Source organism: Myiozetetes cayanensis, unplaced genomic scaffold (assembly GCF_022539395.1).
Source record: "Myiozetetes cayanensis isolate MyiCay16 unplaced genomic scaffold, myiCay2020 scf14, whole genome shotgun sequence".
Classification (NCBI taxonomy): Eukaryota; Metazoa; Chordata; class Aves; order Passeriformes; family Tyrannidae; genus Myiozetetes; species Myiozetetes cayanensis.
This window is the reverse complement of record NW_026087048.1, coordinates 2,951,691-2,970,631: the sequence shown is the minus strand read 5'-3', so window position 1 is coordinate 2,970,631 and position 18,941 is coordinate 2,951,691. Positions and strand designations below refer to the sequence as shown.

At 43.2% G+C, this 18,941-nt stretch overlaps 1 protein-coding gene across 5 annotated transcripts in view; it reads left to right on the top strand.

Annotated features, from left to right (window-relative positions):
- PEAK1 (pseudopodium enriched atypical kinase 1) overlaps positions 1 to 14,942 on the top strand; it is a 108,859-nt gene extending 93,917 nt beyond the window's left edge. For all 5 annotated transcript variants that reach the window (XM_050309270.1, XM_050309271.1, XM_050309272.1 and 2 more), the window contains one exon: positions 7,579 to 14,942. In XM_050309270.1, coding sequence (XP_050165227.1) covers positions 7,579 to 8,742 — 1,164 coding nt within the window. In that variant the 3' untranslated portion in view covers positions 8,743 to 14,942. The remainder of the gene's footprint in view (positions 1 to 7,578) is intronic.
- The last annotated feature ends 3,999 nt before the right edge of the window (positions 14,943 to 18,941 follow it).

Here is an 18,941-nt window from a genome sequence, read left to right as displayed (position 1 = left end):
CGATGCTTATCTGGTAGGAAGATAGTGAGAAGGACAGCTGAGACTCAGAGCTCTGTCAGGCTTCCTGTATGACCTTGAGTAAATCACTGAACTTCTGACTCCTCCTCTTTGAAACTTGAGATAAAACATTTATTACCCAGCAGGGATGTGTGAGGCCTGATGGGTTTCAGAGAGCACGCTGACATTCTCACAAGGGTGGTGCTTTACAGGAACAAATTGTTGTTACCACTCCTGCATGACTGTTTGCAAGTAAGGTAGGAAAAAATAGGAAGCTAAGATTGGTGCAACTGATAATGCTGTTCTGAGACTTGAAAAGGCATCCTTTTAAGGCAGGTTTCTGGGCATAACCATTTATATTTTGTTCATTATTAAGGACGTCAAAAGATGTGAAATGAAATACGGATTCTTGAAATATGGATGTTCTCGGCCGGTGGTACAAAGGGGCCGAGAAGGAACCAGGCTGTGAATGTGTGTCTGGCCATCAGCTCTGGTTGCAGAATCAGCACTCTGGCTTTACTCATTACTGGCTTGGATTGTTCTGTTTTAATACAGGGCCCAACGTGGTGTTTTTCTCTAAAGGCAGGTTGGAGTTATCACTAAAGTGACACCTCTTTGCACATCACTTTGTGCCTTGAAAGCATTCCCTGACTGGCAAGACCTGTTGTTGTTTTGTTACCTGCTGTCCTGCTAAATACATTTCCCTTGTAGAAAGCCAGTGAGGAGGAAGAACAGCAATGTAACGTGGTCAAATATGTGCTAAATTTTCCTTTTTCGTAAGTCAGGTGTCTCAAAAATAGTTCTCAGACTAACAGCGTTTATTGCACCGTGGGAGATGTGAGTGGAGTGTCCACAGAATATCCTTGGGCTCCAGGTCACCATGAGCTGTTGTGCTGTTACAGTGAGAGGAAGTTACTCTGGAAAATACCTTCCCAGGCACTTAATGTGATAGAGGAAGATGTTTGCCCCACGTTGATCTTTTGCTCACGAGCCATCAGTCCAGGCTCAGATTTGTCCAAAAGCTCATAACAACAGATTGCTATTCCATTACCCAGAGATTTGGGGAATTTAGCTTTAACAAATATGCCAGTTTTTACTGCCATGGGTGTTTTTTGTGTCAGCCAAATTACATAATAATCTACCTTCAATAAATCAGCTACGTCCTCCTGCCATTTCAAATCCCTCGTCCCCAAAACAGGATGGAAAACACGGTGAGATGAAAATTACCAATGTGCCTGTTGAATCCAAAATATGGGCTTCCTGTTATTTTGGATCGAGTCTTAGAAATGCATTTTGGAAGTGTAAATGGAGCCACATCTTCAGGCAGTGTGAATTGATGGAGCTCTTTTCAGTTTTGCAGAACTACCCAGGCAACGCTGGCTAACAGTTCAGACAGTTCTTAAGTTCTGTGATTTTAATATTAGATCTGAGAAAAAATGTGATAATGAGATTTTTATAATTACTATTCTCCTCATAGAAAACAAGAGATTGACCCCCAAACAGTGTTAATGATCTTACTGCATGATTTTTTTAAAAAAACCTTAATATTCTAGCTCCAAAAATAGAACTACAAAAGGGCTGTTAAAAATTCAGCTTTAACCATTTGACTACTGCTGAATTAAATTTAGTTTAGAAGAATGAACCTTTTGTACAGATGAACTTTTACATTCTGGTGGTTTCACCAACAAAAGATGCTCTGATAAACTGGGTGGAGAATGAGCACAACTTGTTCTGTTGGGGTGGATATTAGAGGAAATGTTTATAGGGCTGTGTTGTATTATGCTTTTTTGCTTCACTCTCACCTAATCTTCTAGTAAAAACTCTGTGCAAGAAAAGTTGCAGGAGGCCATGTGGGAAGTTTTTTGACTGAAACATTATAAAGAAAACCAGTACATAGGTCATGATCAGAAAACTACTTCCTCAAATGGAAAAATAAAAGCTTCCTTACAAGAAAGGTTTCCAAAAAATTCCAGACCCTGAGGTGGTGTTTTGTTGTTGGTTTTTTTTTCACTAAGTGCAGTACCAACCGCTTAGCTTAGATCTGGGACAATATGGATAAACATTCCCCTGAAACCACAGTCTTAGCAGTAATTCCAAATATGTGGTGAAAAGGTTACGGTGCAGTAAAAGCAGCTGAGAGGAGCAGCTCTTTGTACACAGGAGACTGGCTGAGTTCAGCTCTTTGTGTCCCAATAACGCAGTGATGTCACTGGGATCCTTTTGATTAAAAAAAAACCAAACTAAATACATGACTCAGAATGAGTAACAGACAGGGTTATTACGTCAGTGACATAAACGACTTCCACTTTCAGTATTAAACTCTCAAGGCAAACACTGTCCTGCCTGGCAGACTGACACGTGATTCCACAATTCCGAGGCCACAGGGAACAGCAGAGCCGTAAATCCCACGGGGCTGGCTCTGCCACAGGCACGTGTTGCATTGCTGTTCCTGGGGAGAACGGGAATTGCAAGGGTGCAAACAGCTGAGAAAGAGCAGTTAACATTTATTGCTTGGATTGCTGCAGGGCAAGCAGAAGTTTTGCTGGCAGTAAAACCTGAGGATTTCTTGTAAGGCTCCTGTCCCAGCTGTAAAACAGAGCAATGCACAAGTAAACAGTACTGGGCTGAACCTGGCTGACGGTTTCCTAGTGGCACCTGACAATTATTTTCTAGTTATGCTTAGTTTGTCACAGTGTGCTAAGGTGTTTTTTTGGTAATTCAGCTTCCTGGTGGAGCTTCTTGACAGAAGTGTTATTAAGGGTCGCCCCAGAACGTCATCCCTCAGATCAAAATAAAATGTACATTCAGCTTTGAGCCCAGCCTGAGTTCAGTCACAGCAGAACAGAATTCTGTATTTTGGCACATCGTTAAAAAGTCAAAGCTCTATTCCAAGGCCAGATCAAGAAAATGAGGTCAATCAGATATCAAACTGGCCTCCTTGGAAAACAAGGTTGTGCCAAGAACAAGCTATCAATTTGGGATTAGCAAGCTTTCATTCTACACAGAATTTCATTTGCAGTTGTCCCTCTGTGCAATACAACAAAGTAGCACAGATGGTGCAGTCTTTGTGATCTTCTGTGTTTCTCATTTTCAGCACTTGTAAATTCATTTCCCACAATATTCATCGTGCTTTAAGTTCACTGATGCCCTGTAAAATGCAGAGGACAGAGTGGAAATGAGATTCCCTGCTGGGGAAGTGAAAGTCAGCTGATGGCACAGTAGGCTACGGGACTCATAAAGGAAAAAATAAAAGCTAATGCAGAGCAGTTTGTAAGAGCTCTGAAACATCCAAATCTTGCTTCTAAGGGCTGGGAGCAGGGGGGAAAATTGAAATGGCAGGATATAAAGCAAGCTGCCCTGTCCCTGTAAGCGTGACAGAAGTTTAGTTCAAATGGATGCATTAAAGATATGATGACAGTGCATTCCGGTGAAAAGGAAGATGGATACTTTCCTTTCCTTCCTACTTGTACCTCTCCTTTTTTTTCTCACTGCTTTCTTGCATCATAAGGAAGGGCTTTTTACCAACATTACTTCATCTTTTGAACAACCAGCTCTTTATCAGCTCTAGAAATAAGGCTGGCCAGGCCCTTATCAGCACCTTCCTTTCAGCTCTTATCACATACGGTATCTCCAGAGCTCAGCTGGATGGAGCTCATTAAAGCAAAGGATAAAGGACTGACTGAGCCTGCTTTCTGTTGCTGTTGCAGCATTTTCACCCTTTTTTTCCCCCTGCCAAAAAATAGGTATTCCATATATTATGTACGTAAAAGGCGACAGGATTTCCGTGTTTTTTGAGTAGAAAATGGAGCAGACAAAAGCTTTAAAAATGCAAAGGAAACTGGGCTGTCTTTGTTGACAGCTCTGACACAGCATTACCCATCACAAACAGAAAAGCAGCTCTGTGTGCACTCTTTAGCAACTCATCACCAGCAGTCCAAAGTACTTGTTAGGAAGGCCATCAAATGTCACGGCTTGTTCCCTAAATCCTTGCAAATGTGAGTACAGACTTCGGTCCTGTAACTGCTTCTAACTCATTTTGAAAATTAGAAATCTTGGTCATTCACGTGATGGTTTTAGGTGATGGTGGAGTTACTCCAATACAAAATGCTTGGGTGAGAATGATTACCCACTGATAGTATTAAACAGTAATATTTACTACTCCACTGCAAAATGGGAATATAAAATAGAGTTCCAAGTAGAAGCTGCAACTCAGAAAATGATAAAATAGTACAGGAAATAAATAAAATTTGAATTCTGTAAACTGTCTTTGAACAGATCAATAGGAAAACTGAGTTTGTCTCTACTGCTTTCTGTACATTTTCCCCATTCTAACCAGAATATTTGTAAGTCGGAATCTGAACACTGCAGTGCTCAGATATGGGATCAGGTATTTTGTCCCCCACATCAGTTGTATTCCTTAACAGCAGAAAAAGGAGGGAAAAACTCTTTTCATGAATGCAGTCATTTTAGTATTGGTTTTAATCGTAATACTATTTAATATGTAATTTCTGGTTTGTTGATAATTTAAATTCTGTTTTATTGATACAAAGAGAAGAGTCTGAAACAAAAACATCTTTAAGAGCTGATATTGGGGAAAGTTTGGCCTTGCTGTGGCTTCAGACTTTAGAGTGGACACTGAACAATGGAGTTGATGGAACTTCTTTTCCCTGGGAAGTGTTCCAAGGATCACTGTATACAAAGCTCAGCTCTGCTTGATGCTGGAAAGGTCTTAACTTGGAATATTGCATTCATTATACCACTCTTCAGAAAGATGTAATAAATGGGGAGAATCCAGAAAAGAGCAACAATAATCAGAGGATTAGGAATGGAGGTGGGAGAAGTAAGAGCTGGGGGGTTTTTTTCAAAAAGAAAGCGAAGAGGAGGGGAAAAGAAGATAGAAAAGCAGAAGTGTGTTTTGGAGAGGCATTTCTTAGGAATGATGGAGCTGGCAGCACAGAGATTGGCTCAGGGAAGGGGATGGGTGCAGAGGCAGCACCCTCTGCCCTAGTGCTGAGTGCCTTTGGAGCAGAGGGCCCAGCCAGGCAATGCCTCAGGAGAGGGAAACATTCCCACATTCCCAGAGGAGGGGTGCAAGTTTCCTTTCCTACTCCCACCACTCTGGGATGGGCTGTATTTTTTAAAATGAGTGATTCAAGGCTGGCTGTGAGAGGTGTAAAAGCCTATCCCCAGTTTTAACTGCAATGCCAGTGGTAAATCTGAAAACCTTCTCTGAACTAAGAGAGGCTGACTAGGCCTAAAATTAGAAACTAGGAAAAAGTCTTCCTTTGCTTTTCTTGTTCTGTAGGCAAGGAGAAATCCTTTCTGTAAGCTTTAAAAAAGGCCTTGTATTCACCAAATTGAGTAGTGTATATTGTTTTCAGAGCAAATACTTCTGTGGATCATATATTCCTAATAGAATATTAGCTTTAGCTGGCAGGTGGTATTAGAAATCCTCTGTGGATCAAATACAGTGCAGTAGCTAAAACCAAGTGTGGTTTTCAACTTCTTTTTTTATCAGTAAAGTAAGCTTGACCTTAAAATTAAACTCTTTCAGAATGAGTTTGTTGGGTTTTTTTTTGATTAGGTCAGTTAAGTATTTTTAAAAACTAAAGGTTGGATTACAACACCCTGAACCCTTTCTGCAGTTGGAATTGATTGTGCCCAGGGCTGGCTGCAAGAAAAGCGCCGTGGATTGAAGGGCATAGAAGACAAAACAATTTTTGTTTTCCTTAACAGCTCTTCTTACAGATGTGTGTATATACAGCACATGTATATGGGTCTGTACAGCTTTTCTAGTCCTGTTTTCTGAGCAGTATTAAGTATTTAATCAATCAGGGGCCTTCAGTCTCAAACACAATCAGTTGGCATTTTCTTTTCATTTATAATTCAAAGGTTATTGTTTTATGAAAGGTTATTGCTATATTTTTGCTGTATTTAAGTTTTTGTAACCCTTGAGAGAAGGGGGCAGGAGCAAGTGCATTCCATTGATAATTCACTTCACCCCTAACAGGATAAAACACATTTGAAAATTTAAATGAGCAAGAGCCACTGTATAAACAGGGTAACTGTCAACATTTCCAGAAAATTGCTTTCCTCTCTTAAATAAAATTGACTAGAAAATGCATTTTTCAAATCTGCTCTGCTTGTGCATGGCAGTTGCAAACAGGCAGTTTAAGGTACAGTTGCATAGCAGGGAAATGGAAATGCTTGTGAGGTATGGAAATATGCACAGTGTCGAAAAGAAGAGGACAACCAAAATGCTGGTACACCTTGTGTCCACTTCCATATGATCTGACAGTGCACTTTTCTGATCAACAAGCATAAAAGATTAAATCCCCCATTTAATTATGTTTCTTAACATACAATTGTTATAATTATGTTCCTTAACCACGTAACCATATAAAATGTGTGTGTGTGTGTGTGTGTTAGTGAAAGGCAAGTTTATAACTAACCCTGCAGAAGTTCTGAGTTCTGGCTTTTACTGACCTTAGATATCTCAGATTTGAGAGGTGAACTGAGGGAAGCTGTAACTTCATCTGGACAAGGATGTCTTCTCTCTTGTCTCAGCTTTGCAGTTAAGACCTGTATGTTTATACAGCAAGTGAATATTTAGACTTTAAGCACGTAAGGATTAAAACATGCACTTAACCTTACATGCTTTGAATGATCTCTCTGAATTCAGCAGGACTAAGGTTGATATGCAACGGTCAGCATGCCTGAGTCTTTGTCATTTTAATCAGTAAATGCCTTAGAACAGAGGCCCTAATAGGGCTTGTCCAGTGACTGTTGTGCGGGGGTTGGAACTGCCAGTTGTTATGGCAGTGCAGACAATTAATATGGATAATTATTACAGTGATAATGTATATACCAACAAGATGTTACTGGGCATAAATTAAATACAGCTATATATGGCACAAAACCCCCAAACATACACTGAGGATCTTGACTGGTGATTGAAAGCAGTTCAGGTGCCGTGTTCTAATGAGTGTCCATCCATCAGCAGCCTGTGCCATGGCACACCCTCCCCTCCCTGCAGACAGGACACTGCTGCTCTTGTGGATTTAATTTCCAGTATCCAGTCCCGTAGCTGACAGGTTGTAACTCCTCATGCCATGCTGACTCAGCCACTTGCAAGTGTCTGGTCACACACTCTATGAATGTTTCTTTATACCTCCTGTTGCTAGTGATTATTTTTGTCTTGTTCAAGCTTCACTTAAAGCTGAGAGAAGAACATGCAACAAAGTGATATGGATAACCAACTAACTGTGAATAAGCTTCGCTGTGCATTTGCCATATATTGCTGCTATTCTGATTAAAAACCAACCTGCCTGAAGTGTATTTTCCATTGGATAATCTGTGCAGAGGGAGAGGTGCCTCCATGTATTGCTCTGCAGTTGCTTACTAGGCAATGGAAACGGTTTGGGTGCATTAAGATAGCCTGCCAAGGTCAGTTCAGTACAAAATTTATTACTGCTTGTGTTTGGGTCTAGTCTGTAGATCCCATCAACAAAATACATATTTATAAAAAGCATATAGAAGTTAAAAATTTAAGGGTGATGTGTGTTTATTTTCCTCCCCCAGATCTGCAAGAGCAAAGCTAAGGAGTCCCAGCAGTATTACCACAGCCTGTCTATCCGGCAGAGCCTGGCTATCAACTTCAACATCCAGCAGGACTGTGGCCACTTCCTCGCCGAAGTGCCCGTCCGCCTCCTCCCGTGGGAGGACGAGGACGCACCCGACGCGGAAGAAGAAGAAGAAGACCGGGAAGAAGAGGAGAAGGAACCCGAGCGAAAGAACAGAGACCCGGCGTCCAGCGGAGAGGCTTCGGCTAAAGAGAGCTGCAGCAGGCAGGGCACCTTGAGCAGGCCCCGCAGCCGCGTCGTGGTCATCACGCGGGAGGTGCCGCACCTCACCGTGGCCGACTTCGTGCGCGAGTCCGAGCCCCGGCACGCCAAGAGCCCCGACCTGTACGAGAGGCAGGTGTGTCTGCTCCTCCTGCAGCTGTGTTTGGGCCTGGAGCACCTGAAGCCATATCACATCACACACTGTGACCTGCGCCTGGAGAACCTGCTGCTGGTTCACTCCAGGCCGGGAGGCAGCCCCCTGAGCCCCGAGGCCACGGAGCAGAGTCCCGGCACCGCCTGCCCAGCCAGGCTGATCGTGAGCAATTTCTCCCAGGCCAAGCAGAAGAGTCATATGGTGGATCCAGAGGTCCTACGGGATCAGTCCCGCCTGGCTCCGGAAATCATCACCGCAACACAGTACAAGAAGTGTGATGAGTTCCAGACTGGCATCCTCATCTACGAAATGCTGCACTTACCCAACCCCTTCGATGAGAATCCAGAGCTGAAGGAGAAGGAGTACACTCGTGCTGATCTCCCTAAGATTCCTTGCCGTTCCCTTTACTCTCAAGGGCTTCAACAGCTTGCCAGCTGCCTGCTGAATCCCAACCCTTCAGAGAGGATCCTGATATCAGAAGCCAAGGGAATCCTTCAGTGTTTGCTTTGGGGTCCACGTGAGGACTTGTTCCACGCTCTGAGTACCTCTTCCAACCCCTCGCGGAGAGATGCCATCCTTCAGAACTGGCTGGATATCAAAAGGACGCTGCTGATGATCAAGTTTGCAGAGAAGTCCTTGGAGAGGGACTGTGGAATTATTCTGGAAGACTGGCTTTGTTGTCAGTATCTGGCTTTTGCCACTACAGACTCACTTCATCGCATTGTGAGAATCATGAAGCAGCACTAGTTTGTAGAGCCTGTTGCTTTTTCATGAAGCACCCTCACCTCTGCCCCTGCCCTCACTCCAGCCTGCACTAGGGCTCACATTTTGTACAAGTGTTACAAAGCAGCCTAGATATCAAAGCCAGCAACTCTGAGCAAATAGGTTCTTATTGGAGAAATTGCATCCTGTACCCAGGATGACAGAAACTTGACTTTTTTTTGCCAGGCCTGTTAGGGATTGATTATATATGCATGACTGCATTTGGATCAGACAGTATGTGACTTGATTCATATCTGGCAGAAAAGGAGAGCAAACTTTGATACCACTATTTCTACCACTGCAGTAAACAAATTGCCCTCCTCTTCTGGGTAGTTTCTGTCCTTTCCTGTGTAGCATTGGTTAGTGAATAGCAGTGACCGTAAGCGGAGATGGATTAGCTGTAAATGTGAGATGAATGATCCACCGTGCCACAAAACACTCATTTGCTTCCATTCCACATACCACACAAAATTTCTTCCCAGCTTACTCGGTCCCCCACAGGTGGGCTCTGCTCCTCTTTCCTTTGGTCTCAGCCGAACAGACTTTACTGTATTTTCCTCCCCAGATGTGTTTTTCCTGCTGACTGTGGCAAGTGTCAGTGGGCATCTGTGTTCAGTCCCCTTCCCTCCTTCTCTGCCTCACTGCCTACCCGTATCTTGTCTAACCATGGATCCATGAGTTCAACAACGCTGCCTTAACCATTACCCTTAGCTTAGGACCTCTGCATTAAAAAGCAGAACATGCACACTTTGTCTATCCCGTTTCCTGGGTGCCACTCACCAGTCTGGACTGTTGATGTACTGTAGCCATAACTGCATTTATACAAGAACGAGACAATGGTGGGCCATTGAAATTCCCCCTCCGTCACAAAAGGCACTAAAGCCTGACTTGAAATGGATAGGACATACATAACCTTCTCTGACAATCACTGCTAACGAATCGAGGATGAAAATAACAGCCACCTCTTCTGTTTTATTTTGGTCTGCTCTTGTCACTTGTGCCATACTGCAAAATGGGGCTGGGAATTGGCTCTGCCGGTTTGTTGGCAGGAGATAGAAATGTTCAAAGCTTGTCTGTGTGTCGCTAACAGGCCACATGGAGACACTCCCACTGCAGATGTAGTTCTCTGAAGGGTAAAAACGAGGGGACAAAAACACTGTTGGTAAATGATTGAGAGAGCTGTTAAGTTTGGCAGCCACAACTGACAGTGTCGTGGTCCATGTTCCCCACAGCAGTGTTTGGCTGCCTGTCTCTCGTCTGTTGTAACTGGGTGTTTTCTGATGTTGCAGCAGACAACACCCTAAAAATGGAATGTTGTCAGAAGAGCTCAAAGAGCACCACAGACAGAGTTTTGTATTAGAGGAGGAATTAGCGAGGATTAAAGAGTCAGAATTTCTAAAAACTCAACCTGAAGGAGCTTTTTCACTTTTAGAGGCCACTGCTGACTTCCTTCCGTGCCCTAACAGCCATTTCCCATGGAACCTATGCAGTTGTACAGACAATACCTTTGCTCAGTATTGCCAGGCTATGAGTTGTTTCTGGAATCACTCTGAAGAACTGATCTGGATGCAGGGAAAAAAGTGATCCTGAACATTCTGACCCAGGTGATGGAAAGCAGACAGCCCTAGTTACAAGCCTGTGCTTCTCTCCTATGGATCTATGTGCAATTCTTGTATTTTTTTTTAAAGCTGTACATTACAGTGTTCACTTTACACACCAGCCTTTACCTGAAGCTAGATCTGCAGCCCCTTCCTTTACTTTGCTGGCACATAAATGCACAGATATCCATGTGTGTTCTTTTTTATGGACTGATGTTTCATTTTAACTGTTAAAACTGTGAGGAATTCATTCACTTCAGCCTTGAAACAAAATAGCCACTTTATTACAGCATATGCATGCCTGGCCCAGACGCATGGCAACCGAACAAACAGTCCTGCAGGCTTAAAGTCAGCAAAACTAGCTCTGGATCCACCCCCTGCAGTGGAGGGGCTGACATGTCCGTGTTGCTCTCCTCTGGCATCTCTCAGAGCTGAGCTGAGTGGCGTGTGGAAGCCTACATCGATTGTGCTGTAGTACAGACTGTCTTTGTGACCTTCCTGAAGATTTTTTTTGAAACTTCTGATGATTATTCTTTTGTTTGATTCACCTGTATCAGTGAAGGATCAGGCAAGGATAAGGGTAATATATTTTAGTGTGATATATATATATTTTTCTCTCTCTCTCTTTTGCAAAAAGGTTAGGATGGTGGCATTGATGCAGAAAAACAGGACAGTGCATTAAAAGCCCAAGTGCAATGTATGTAGTCGAGGTACCTCCACTACATCAGGAAAGAAAGTTTCTACACTACTGCTGAGCAGCTCGTAGAAGAACCTGTACAAAGAACCCCCTGTTCAGTGCAGCCCTGCTTTGTCTGGACACGGGAGGGCAATGCCCTCCCAGGTTAACCCAGCCAGCACGGCAGGTCACTCGTGTACTCTCCTGTAGCTGTCGGTCACCGTGTGTGAGCTGCGAGTAGGGCTCCTCGTCCCCCGTGGTCCGTGTGGTGTTTGTTCCGTGGTGTGAGTGTGCACCCGCCCCCCCAGCTGACTCGGACAGGAGCCTTGGAGCACCTGCCACGGCAGTGATTCCTCGAAGCCGGTGGGTGTTTCCGTGCTTACGGACGCGTGTTCCCAGTGTCCCTTCCGTGTCAACCTGCACATGCAAAGTTGAATTCTGAATGTTCTCCAACCGCTGGTATTGATGCAGCTGGTCCGATGCCTTTGTATCTCTAGCTATCTACTTTCAGTTTGTATCTGTTGTGATGAACCAGTACTCATTTTAGCTCTGCAGTATAATCAAGCATGGATAGATGTTCACTACCGATCTCTTTCTCGTGCAGCACTGGGTAAACTTTAGCAATTTGTAATGTTGTGTGGTTTTTTTCTTTAAAAAAGAAAGAACGGTCAATGTAGTGGAACCTGATCTGGCCTGAGCTCTTCCTCGAGGAGCCCTGAGGCTGACTTTGCAGATCTGCCCATAACTGATGATTGTAACTTGTGTTTGTGGTGGTTCTCCATCCCGGCACCAGATTGTGCCACGTAAATATACAAGAATGTATGCATTAAACTGATTGTAAGCAAATCCTAAGAATGCTACAGCATAATTGCTAAGCAAAAGGAAAAAAACCCGCTCTGTTTGCAACAGGATCCTGTGTATGACAGGAACAAAACCCCTGGCTGTGCATGTTAGAACTTACTTGAATATGTGCACAGATCTTGAATTTCTTTTTAGCAATGTCGCACTTTCAGTTGAGCTCAAGAAATAGGAAGAGCTGCAAATCTAAGATAACAGTATTGACTGTAAATATATATTTTTCTATTAATAAAAGCTGTCATTCAAATATTTTTAACATGAACTCTAAAGATTTTTCCAGTGCAAACTAATTTCTGGAAAAATCAAATGCTTGTTTGAAGAATTATGAAGAGTGGTTTCTGATCCTATTAGAGCCATTAAAACCCTCTCTAATGTTCCAGAGAGAGCACAGTGATTGGATTCACAATGTTTAGTGCCTTGTCAAAAACCTGAAATGTAGCTGGACAGTTGGTGGGAATCTTACTCTTTTCATAACAGCCCTAGAAATAATCCTGCCCACATAAGGATGCAAAATACTTTCCAAAATTAAATGCTGTGCTTTGTAAGATACCAGGTCGATCTGTTCTGTGTTTGGGGTTTATGTGACTGGGTTCCTTTTAGTTGCTTTGTAGTGCAGCATAAACCTGGAGTAACAAAACTGTGGGCTTTCAAATTTGGCATCTGCACAGGGAGAATAATAGTGGATGACAAGTCACTTGGTCTGGACTGCCCAGGCACGGAGAGAAGCCTTTTGCTTTGACAATCTGCTGCAGACACTCTGCTGTGAGGAGGTGAGGAGCTGGTGTGGGAGAAGAGGTGAAGGTGAGATGTGCTGCTCCTGCTGTAGGTAGGGGAGGTGCTGCACACAACCTCTGTTCAAACAGGAGTGCTGACAAAAACTAACCCGGAGATGTTATGGAACATGGGTTAGGTTTGTGTTCCTTAAATAGGAATGACTTACTCGCTAAATACCTGTCAAACCTCAGATCTGATCTGGTCCATAGGCATAACCAGGTGAATATAAAGAGAATCTACTAGTAAAAGCTTGCCTGCAAATTTTCAGGAATGAGGGAATCCAGAAATTTCTTCTGGAGCCCCTGGAATGTCCCAGACATAGAAGCCTGGTCTCACTTCAGCATTCAGACCTGCTGAAACAGTAACTGCAGCTGGGACACCACGTTACTGGTCCACAGACGAAAATGCGTGGGAGCATTTACAGAAATGTTCCACCTGAAATCTTTCATGCTCCACACATCCCAGCAGCACCCACAAGGTAGGAATGGATCATCTTCACATGTTAGCACAAGGGAATTCCCACGTGTTACAGAGCAAAATGTACTATTGAAGTAAGTTATGTGTTAGGGTTCAGCTATGTGGAGAATTTATTCAGCAGCTTCACACTGTAGGTCCTTCATTTTAACATGTGTTTGCTGCTGAAATAAAGTGTGGTTCTCAATTCTTGTGCTGAGATGTCCCACCTAAATTAACTTTTTTTTGTTTGTTTGTAATAGCAAGTAAATCCATATGTAAATATATATTAAATAGTCCTATTTTTATTTAAATCAATTGTAACTTTTCTGAGGGATACAGTAGAAACTGAGTCAGACCTTGTAATGCACTTTCTTTTCCCCCTTTCCCCAAATTGGCTGTTTCTCTGTACAAACAGTACTTGGCCATGATTCCCTGCCTGACTAGACCCTCAGTTTGACTCTGATTTTGCAGAGGTGGTGCTGGTTCTGCTAAAACTCCTGTAAAACCCAGAGCACAATCAGAGCCCTTCAGTCAGCGCAGAGAGAGATGTGATGTTGATGTAGTTATTCAATAAGGTGACATCAAAGAAGTGCAGAATAGAATTCTAAATACCTCTATAAAAATACACCTGTGGAAATACTCTGTAAACAGTCATCTGGATTCCAAACACTTCACCAGGAGAATACACAAAAACTACTTTTCAAAAGAAACACTGGAGAGAAATTTCTTGAGGGCACCCTCAACTCCAGCGGGAGGAGCAAGTCTTTTTCCCTGCTGCGTTGCAGAGAATTTCTAGTAGACATTTGTATGGATTTTATTATTCACCTGGATGCAGTATTAGAAGGATGGTGATTTTGAGTGGGTGTAGAATGTAATTTAAATAATTTCCTAAAGGTCTCTTTGCGTTGGTGCTCCACTCAGCGTTTACTTGGAAACCACAGAATGCTTTCAGATCGAGCAGAGTTGCCAGTGAGAAAATGAAACACTTCACTTACCTGTAGATAAGCATTTTACCACTCTACAGAATTTGAGAATTTGGTTTGTACTTCAGACTAGAAAGGTATTTTTTTTTCCATAAATCCAAGGGGAAGATTTCAGGGATTTAGAAGAGGATGGAGCTTTTTTATATGGAGGGAATATTTGTTCATAAATATATATATTTATACATACATATATATATGAGAGCACGTGGACATGTTTTAATATATATATGTATGTATATAAATTTTGTATCCCAGAAGTATTCTTTGCCCCTTTTTGCTTGAAAATATATATATTATATATTGTATATATAATATATATTTAAGAGTGTGTAAATTTTTAAATAGTCATTTCATAAATAACACCTCTTCAAAAATGACTCAAAACTTCTGTTTCCTTGTCCTTTGACTTGTTGGTATTAGAAGGTTTTGCAGTTGAAATCCTTGGGTTTTTTTCTTTTAAAACTTAATTATGCTGAGCATTTAAGATTATGTTCTTGTTTTTAATAAAAGGGGGAAATTTATTTTTAAATTAAGGATTCCAAAATCAATGGACTTTTTTAAATGGGATTTCTTTAAATGCCTTGAATAAGGGAATTTTTTTTTTTTTTTTTAATTTCAACTCAATTCTTGTGGGTAATTTGTATTTGGAATTCCTGGTTGCATTGCTTTATCTGGTGCTTCATATTGATATTTACACATTTTTATATCAATAAGTATATAAACTTCAAGCCTTCCTTTGTGATCAGGGGCAGTTACACTCTGGTTTGCTGTGGTACTTTGCTGTGTACTCTGTGGCATTCATGTTACTGTGTAAATAAACTAGTTTTATTACACTCAAAATCGAGCTTGCAGGTGTCTAATTTTTCTCTCTTCCCAGGCAGAATGGGGTGTTTCTGAGGAGAAAAATGCAGGTGGCAAGTCCAGCAAAGGACTTTCTTTTGAGAATAGCGGGGGATGTTGCAGCAGCAGCAGAGTGCAGGTATGGCAGGGACACACTGGGGTTGGGGAGGCCTTGGCCACCTCCCACCTCTGGGGTTATCCCCAGAAGTCCCTCCACAGCTGGCACTGTTTCAGCTCCATCTGGACAAGTGGCAGCAGCAGCCTAGAAATAACCAGGCCACCAGCAGCTGCTGATGGTTGAAGCAGTGCCTTGCAAGGCCTTCCTGGAGAGAGGAGTGACCTGGCACGTCACTGAGAACGGCCACTCTGGGACAGCCCTGAGCACGAAAGGAGCTGGGCCAAAGTCACCCATTCCCCTAGTGTGGACAGGGCTTAAATGACCTGCTGTGAAGGCATAAAATTGCTCTTAAATCAAATTTTTACGTGCTGTGACAGAGCAGGAGGTTGTCTCTAAGGCAGTCGTCTGCTACGGAATTCACTGCGTCTGATCTGTTACCTTGAAACATCCAACCTGATGGAGGGTCTGTGGGAAACAGATGGGATGAAATGCATCTTCCACAGTCATGCAGACACACTTCAGTGGCACCGAGATCAAACAGCTCAATTTTGTACCCAGATCTGACAGGCAGCAGTGGTGGCTGCAGATGCTAATTTATTAGCATAGAACAGATGACACCGTGTACGTCAGAGCAGCACTTTGCTTCTGCAAGAGAGACAATCACACTGCTCACAAATGCTCTTTGAAAAAAACCAACCTGGAAGAACACCCTGCGGGCTCTGTTCTTTGCACAGTTACAGTGGATTTGCACAGCCATGTCATCAGTTCCAGTGAGCAGAATTAGTCTGCAGTGTTAACTACAGACCCTTCCTTTATTCCTTAGATGCTGCTTCAAAGCCTTTCAAAACCAGTTTAAGCTATTGTCCTCATCCCTGGGAAAAAAAACAAAGCTAGCTGACTCCAGAGGTGTCAGTAAATATGCAAACATGTTTTAACAGCCTGACAGATACTTTGGCTTTGCCGGAGTAATCCCTGTTCACTTCAACAAAGTGCCACGGACTTAACTAAACAAGAGTTAGATTCTGCCATTTGTCAGTGGCAATCACCGCTCCGCAGGGAAAAGATATGCAAAAAGAAGCGGAAACCTTGTCAAGACATGATAATTATACTAGTTTAACTAAAATCTGCTTGAAATTAATTTAGGGATGTTAGCACAAACTCTCTTGTGGGTGTCCTTAAGCGGTCGCAGTCTGGTGTTCTCATTTCAGCTTGTGCCAGACACGAACGCAAGGGGAGCAGATGCCTGGTTTTGGTTGATGCAGGAATGTCTGTGTCGATTTTTCACCACCTCAGAAATTTCACCCTGTGGTAGAGAGGCCCTAAGGAACTGTGTTCCTCTACCTGATAAACCTTTATTTTCTAGAAAGCCTCCACGCACCCCTTGAGCTCTGCAGGCCGCTGCTTTTGCCCAGGTTGATGAGCTCCTCACCCAGCAGTGCTTTAACAGGCTCTGATGGAAGCAGCTCCCAAGGCAGACTCTTCGAGTGAAATGTTTGCCACAACCTGTTCCTCAGAGGGAGGCCGCAGTGTCCTTTCAATTCTGAGCTAAGACAGCTCTGTGGAGAAAGACACTCGTTAAAACACCACGTTGGGCCTTCAAATCCACCTCAAATGGTGCTGCTGCTGCAGTCTCAGGAGACAGCACTAGAGCCTGGTGCTCAGGCCACCCCTGAGCAAGATGGGGGAAGGCTTCTTGCTATCAGCTCAGGGCTTTCAAATGAGCAAAGAGTCACTGTCTGGCAAAGAGATGCTGGAGGAGCCAAAGGAGGGCAGCCTGGAGGCCCTGAAGCAGAGAACTCGAAATAATAGCTACTGAAGGTGGGTTTTCTGTTACATCTGCTCTCTGTCACACCTCTCCTGACCCTTTGTTTTGCTGTCATTGAGGTGTTCCTTTTGTTAAATTGTACCTGGCACAGTCAGGACATGCACAGAAGCAAGCCCTGGTTGTAGCAGGCAGTAATTTAAGGGAAAATCACAAAACTCTACTTCTTATCCTCCAAAAGGAGAAGGAATGTGGAGGCTTATCTGAGAGGGTTTGCCCTTTTTGGTACCAACCAGGAGCCCTCATTCAACAAGTACCTGGTAAGCAGCTTTCTCCAGCTGCTGCCTCGTGTTTACAGGTGCTGGGATGACCCCATACTGCCCTGCCCAGCACAACATTTGGGACAGGACAGCCCCAGGGACAGCACCTGTGTGCAGCAGGGCTGGGGACAGCTACAGATCTAATGTCAGGTGCCAGGCTTTGCCTGATTTCATTGGAGTCTTAATGGCCCAGATAAACTGCAGTGAATTGCAGATTAACCTTGAAAAAAAATGAAATCCCTGCAGTTTATCTGTAAGAAGCAATCTATTAACTTTGCACCTCTCCAAAGTGCAAAAGGACATAAAGGTTCTTCTAAAGAAAATGAAGAATTAAATCAAGGTAATAAAATTCTCCTGGTTCCTACGTGGGCACTAAATTTAAATCAAGTTGCTGTTGGCAGTGGGCCAATAATTTGCCCACGTACAGCCACAACCACCAAAAGAAAAGGAACATCCCATAACCTGTGAGCCAGTCATGCAGCTGCTCTTGGCCAGGGAAGAAAGTCTCCTTCCAAATCTTTTTCCATTTATATTACTGGGAAAAAAAAAAGTTCTATCCTCTGCCATATTAATACTCCATCTTATGTGTTCCTGTTTTATGGGGTTATTGCTAAGGCTGCTATCACAGGACACCAGGGTGTGTTTCAGCTTCAGGAAGGAGCAACAGGATGTTGTGGGATACTGCGTGACAAATGTTTTAATCCCATCCCCTTCTTCCTAAGGAATTAGTCCGTGTTCATCCAACTCAACATTTCCTTTGCTGTTTTTTTTCTGGGTTCTTTAAAATAATTCAAATCCATCTGGAGTCTTTTACAAACCTTCTGCAATTTATGCTAATCTTGAATAGATTTCACTTTGTGATTAATCACTTCTTCCTGCAAATCAGGAAGACTGGAAACATTGAACTAAGACTGGTTCTTGGACACAGTTGTCTGTCTTCCCTAAAGAACCTGTACTTGCTACATTAGTTTTGTTCTGTGTTCACAACTAAAAGGGTTTTTCTTTTTCTCCACTCACCAGAAGTAAAATAAAAACACAGTATGAGTTTTGTGCTGATCCTAAAGCCCTTTACAAGGAGAGCATCATTCCTATGTTACAGATTAAGGAACGGATGGACAGGTCAAGCTACTCTGACATCCATTTCAGCTCCAATATCCATCTAGATTGAGATTCGTATCCTCTGTCACTTCACCATCCTCTTCTGTCTCCAGTGAGGCTTCAATACCTCTGTTCTGCAGGAGACAACTCTGTCTTGGAGCACCTTTCCCACTTGGACCAGGCAGTTCCTGGGCATTGCTGAGCAGCAATGAGGAGGTCGTGGGCAATGAGTCCAGTGGTCAACTGCCTTGGCAGCCCATCAGAAACATAAGTATCAGTCAGTGCAGTTCTTAACTCCCAAATTATGCTGATCATTTCAAACAGTCTGTGCTGGAAGCTTTAAAGGCCCTCTTGTGATTAGCACGTCCAGTTCATGTCACTGCCCAGAGGAGCGTGGTCCCTTCTGAGATGGTGTGACCTTTCATCACCACATCAGTGTAAAAATACTCTGAGCAGAGCTCCACTGAGAGCACTGGGAACTTGGGCAGAGAACTGTGGCACACTGGAACCTGTCAGGACTCTGGGTAAATCTCCTTTTTGCTACTGGGTAACTTGCAAAACAGCAAATTGTCAAGGCTCTTTTTCTCCTGCTGCAGCCAAAAGGTGCTCTCTTTAACAGCTTGGGATCCCTCATGCTGTGGGTGCCATTCCAGTAGTGATGTACTGGAAAAATGCCATCTGCTGAGCAGCAGACCATGGGC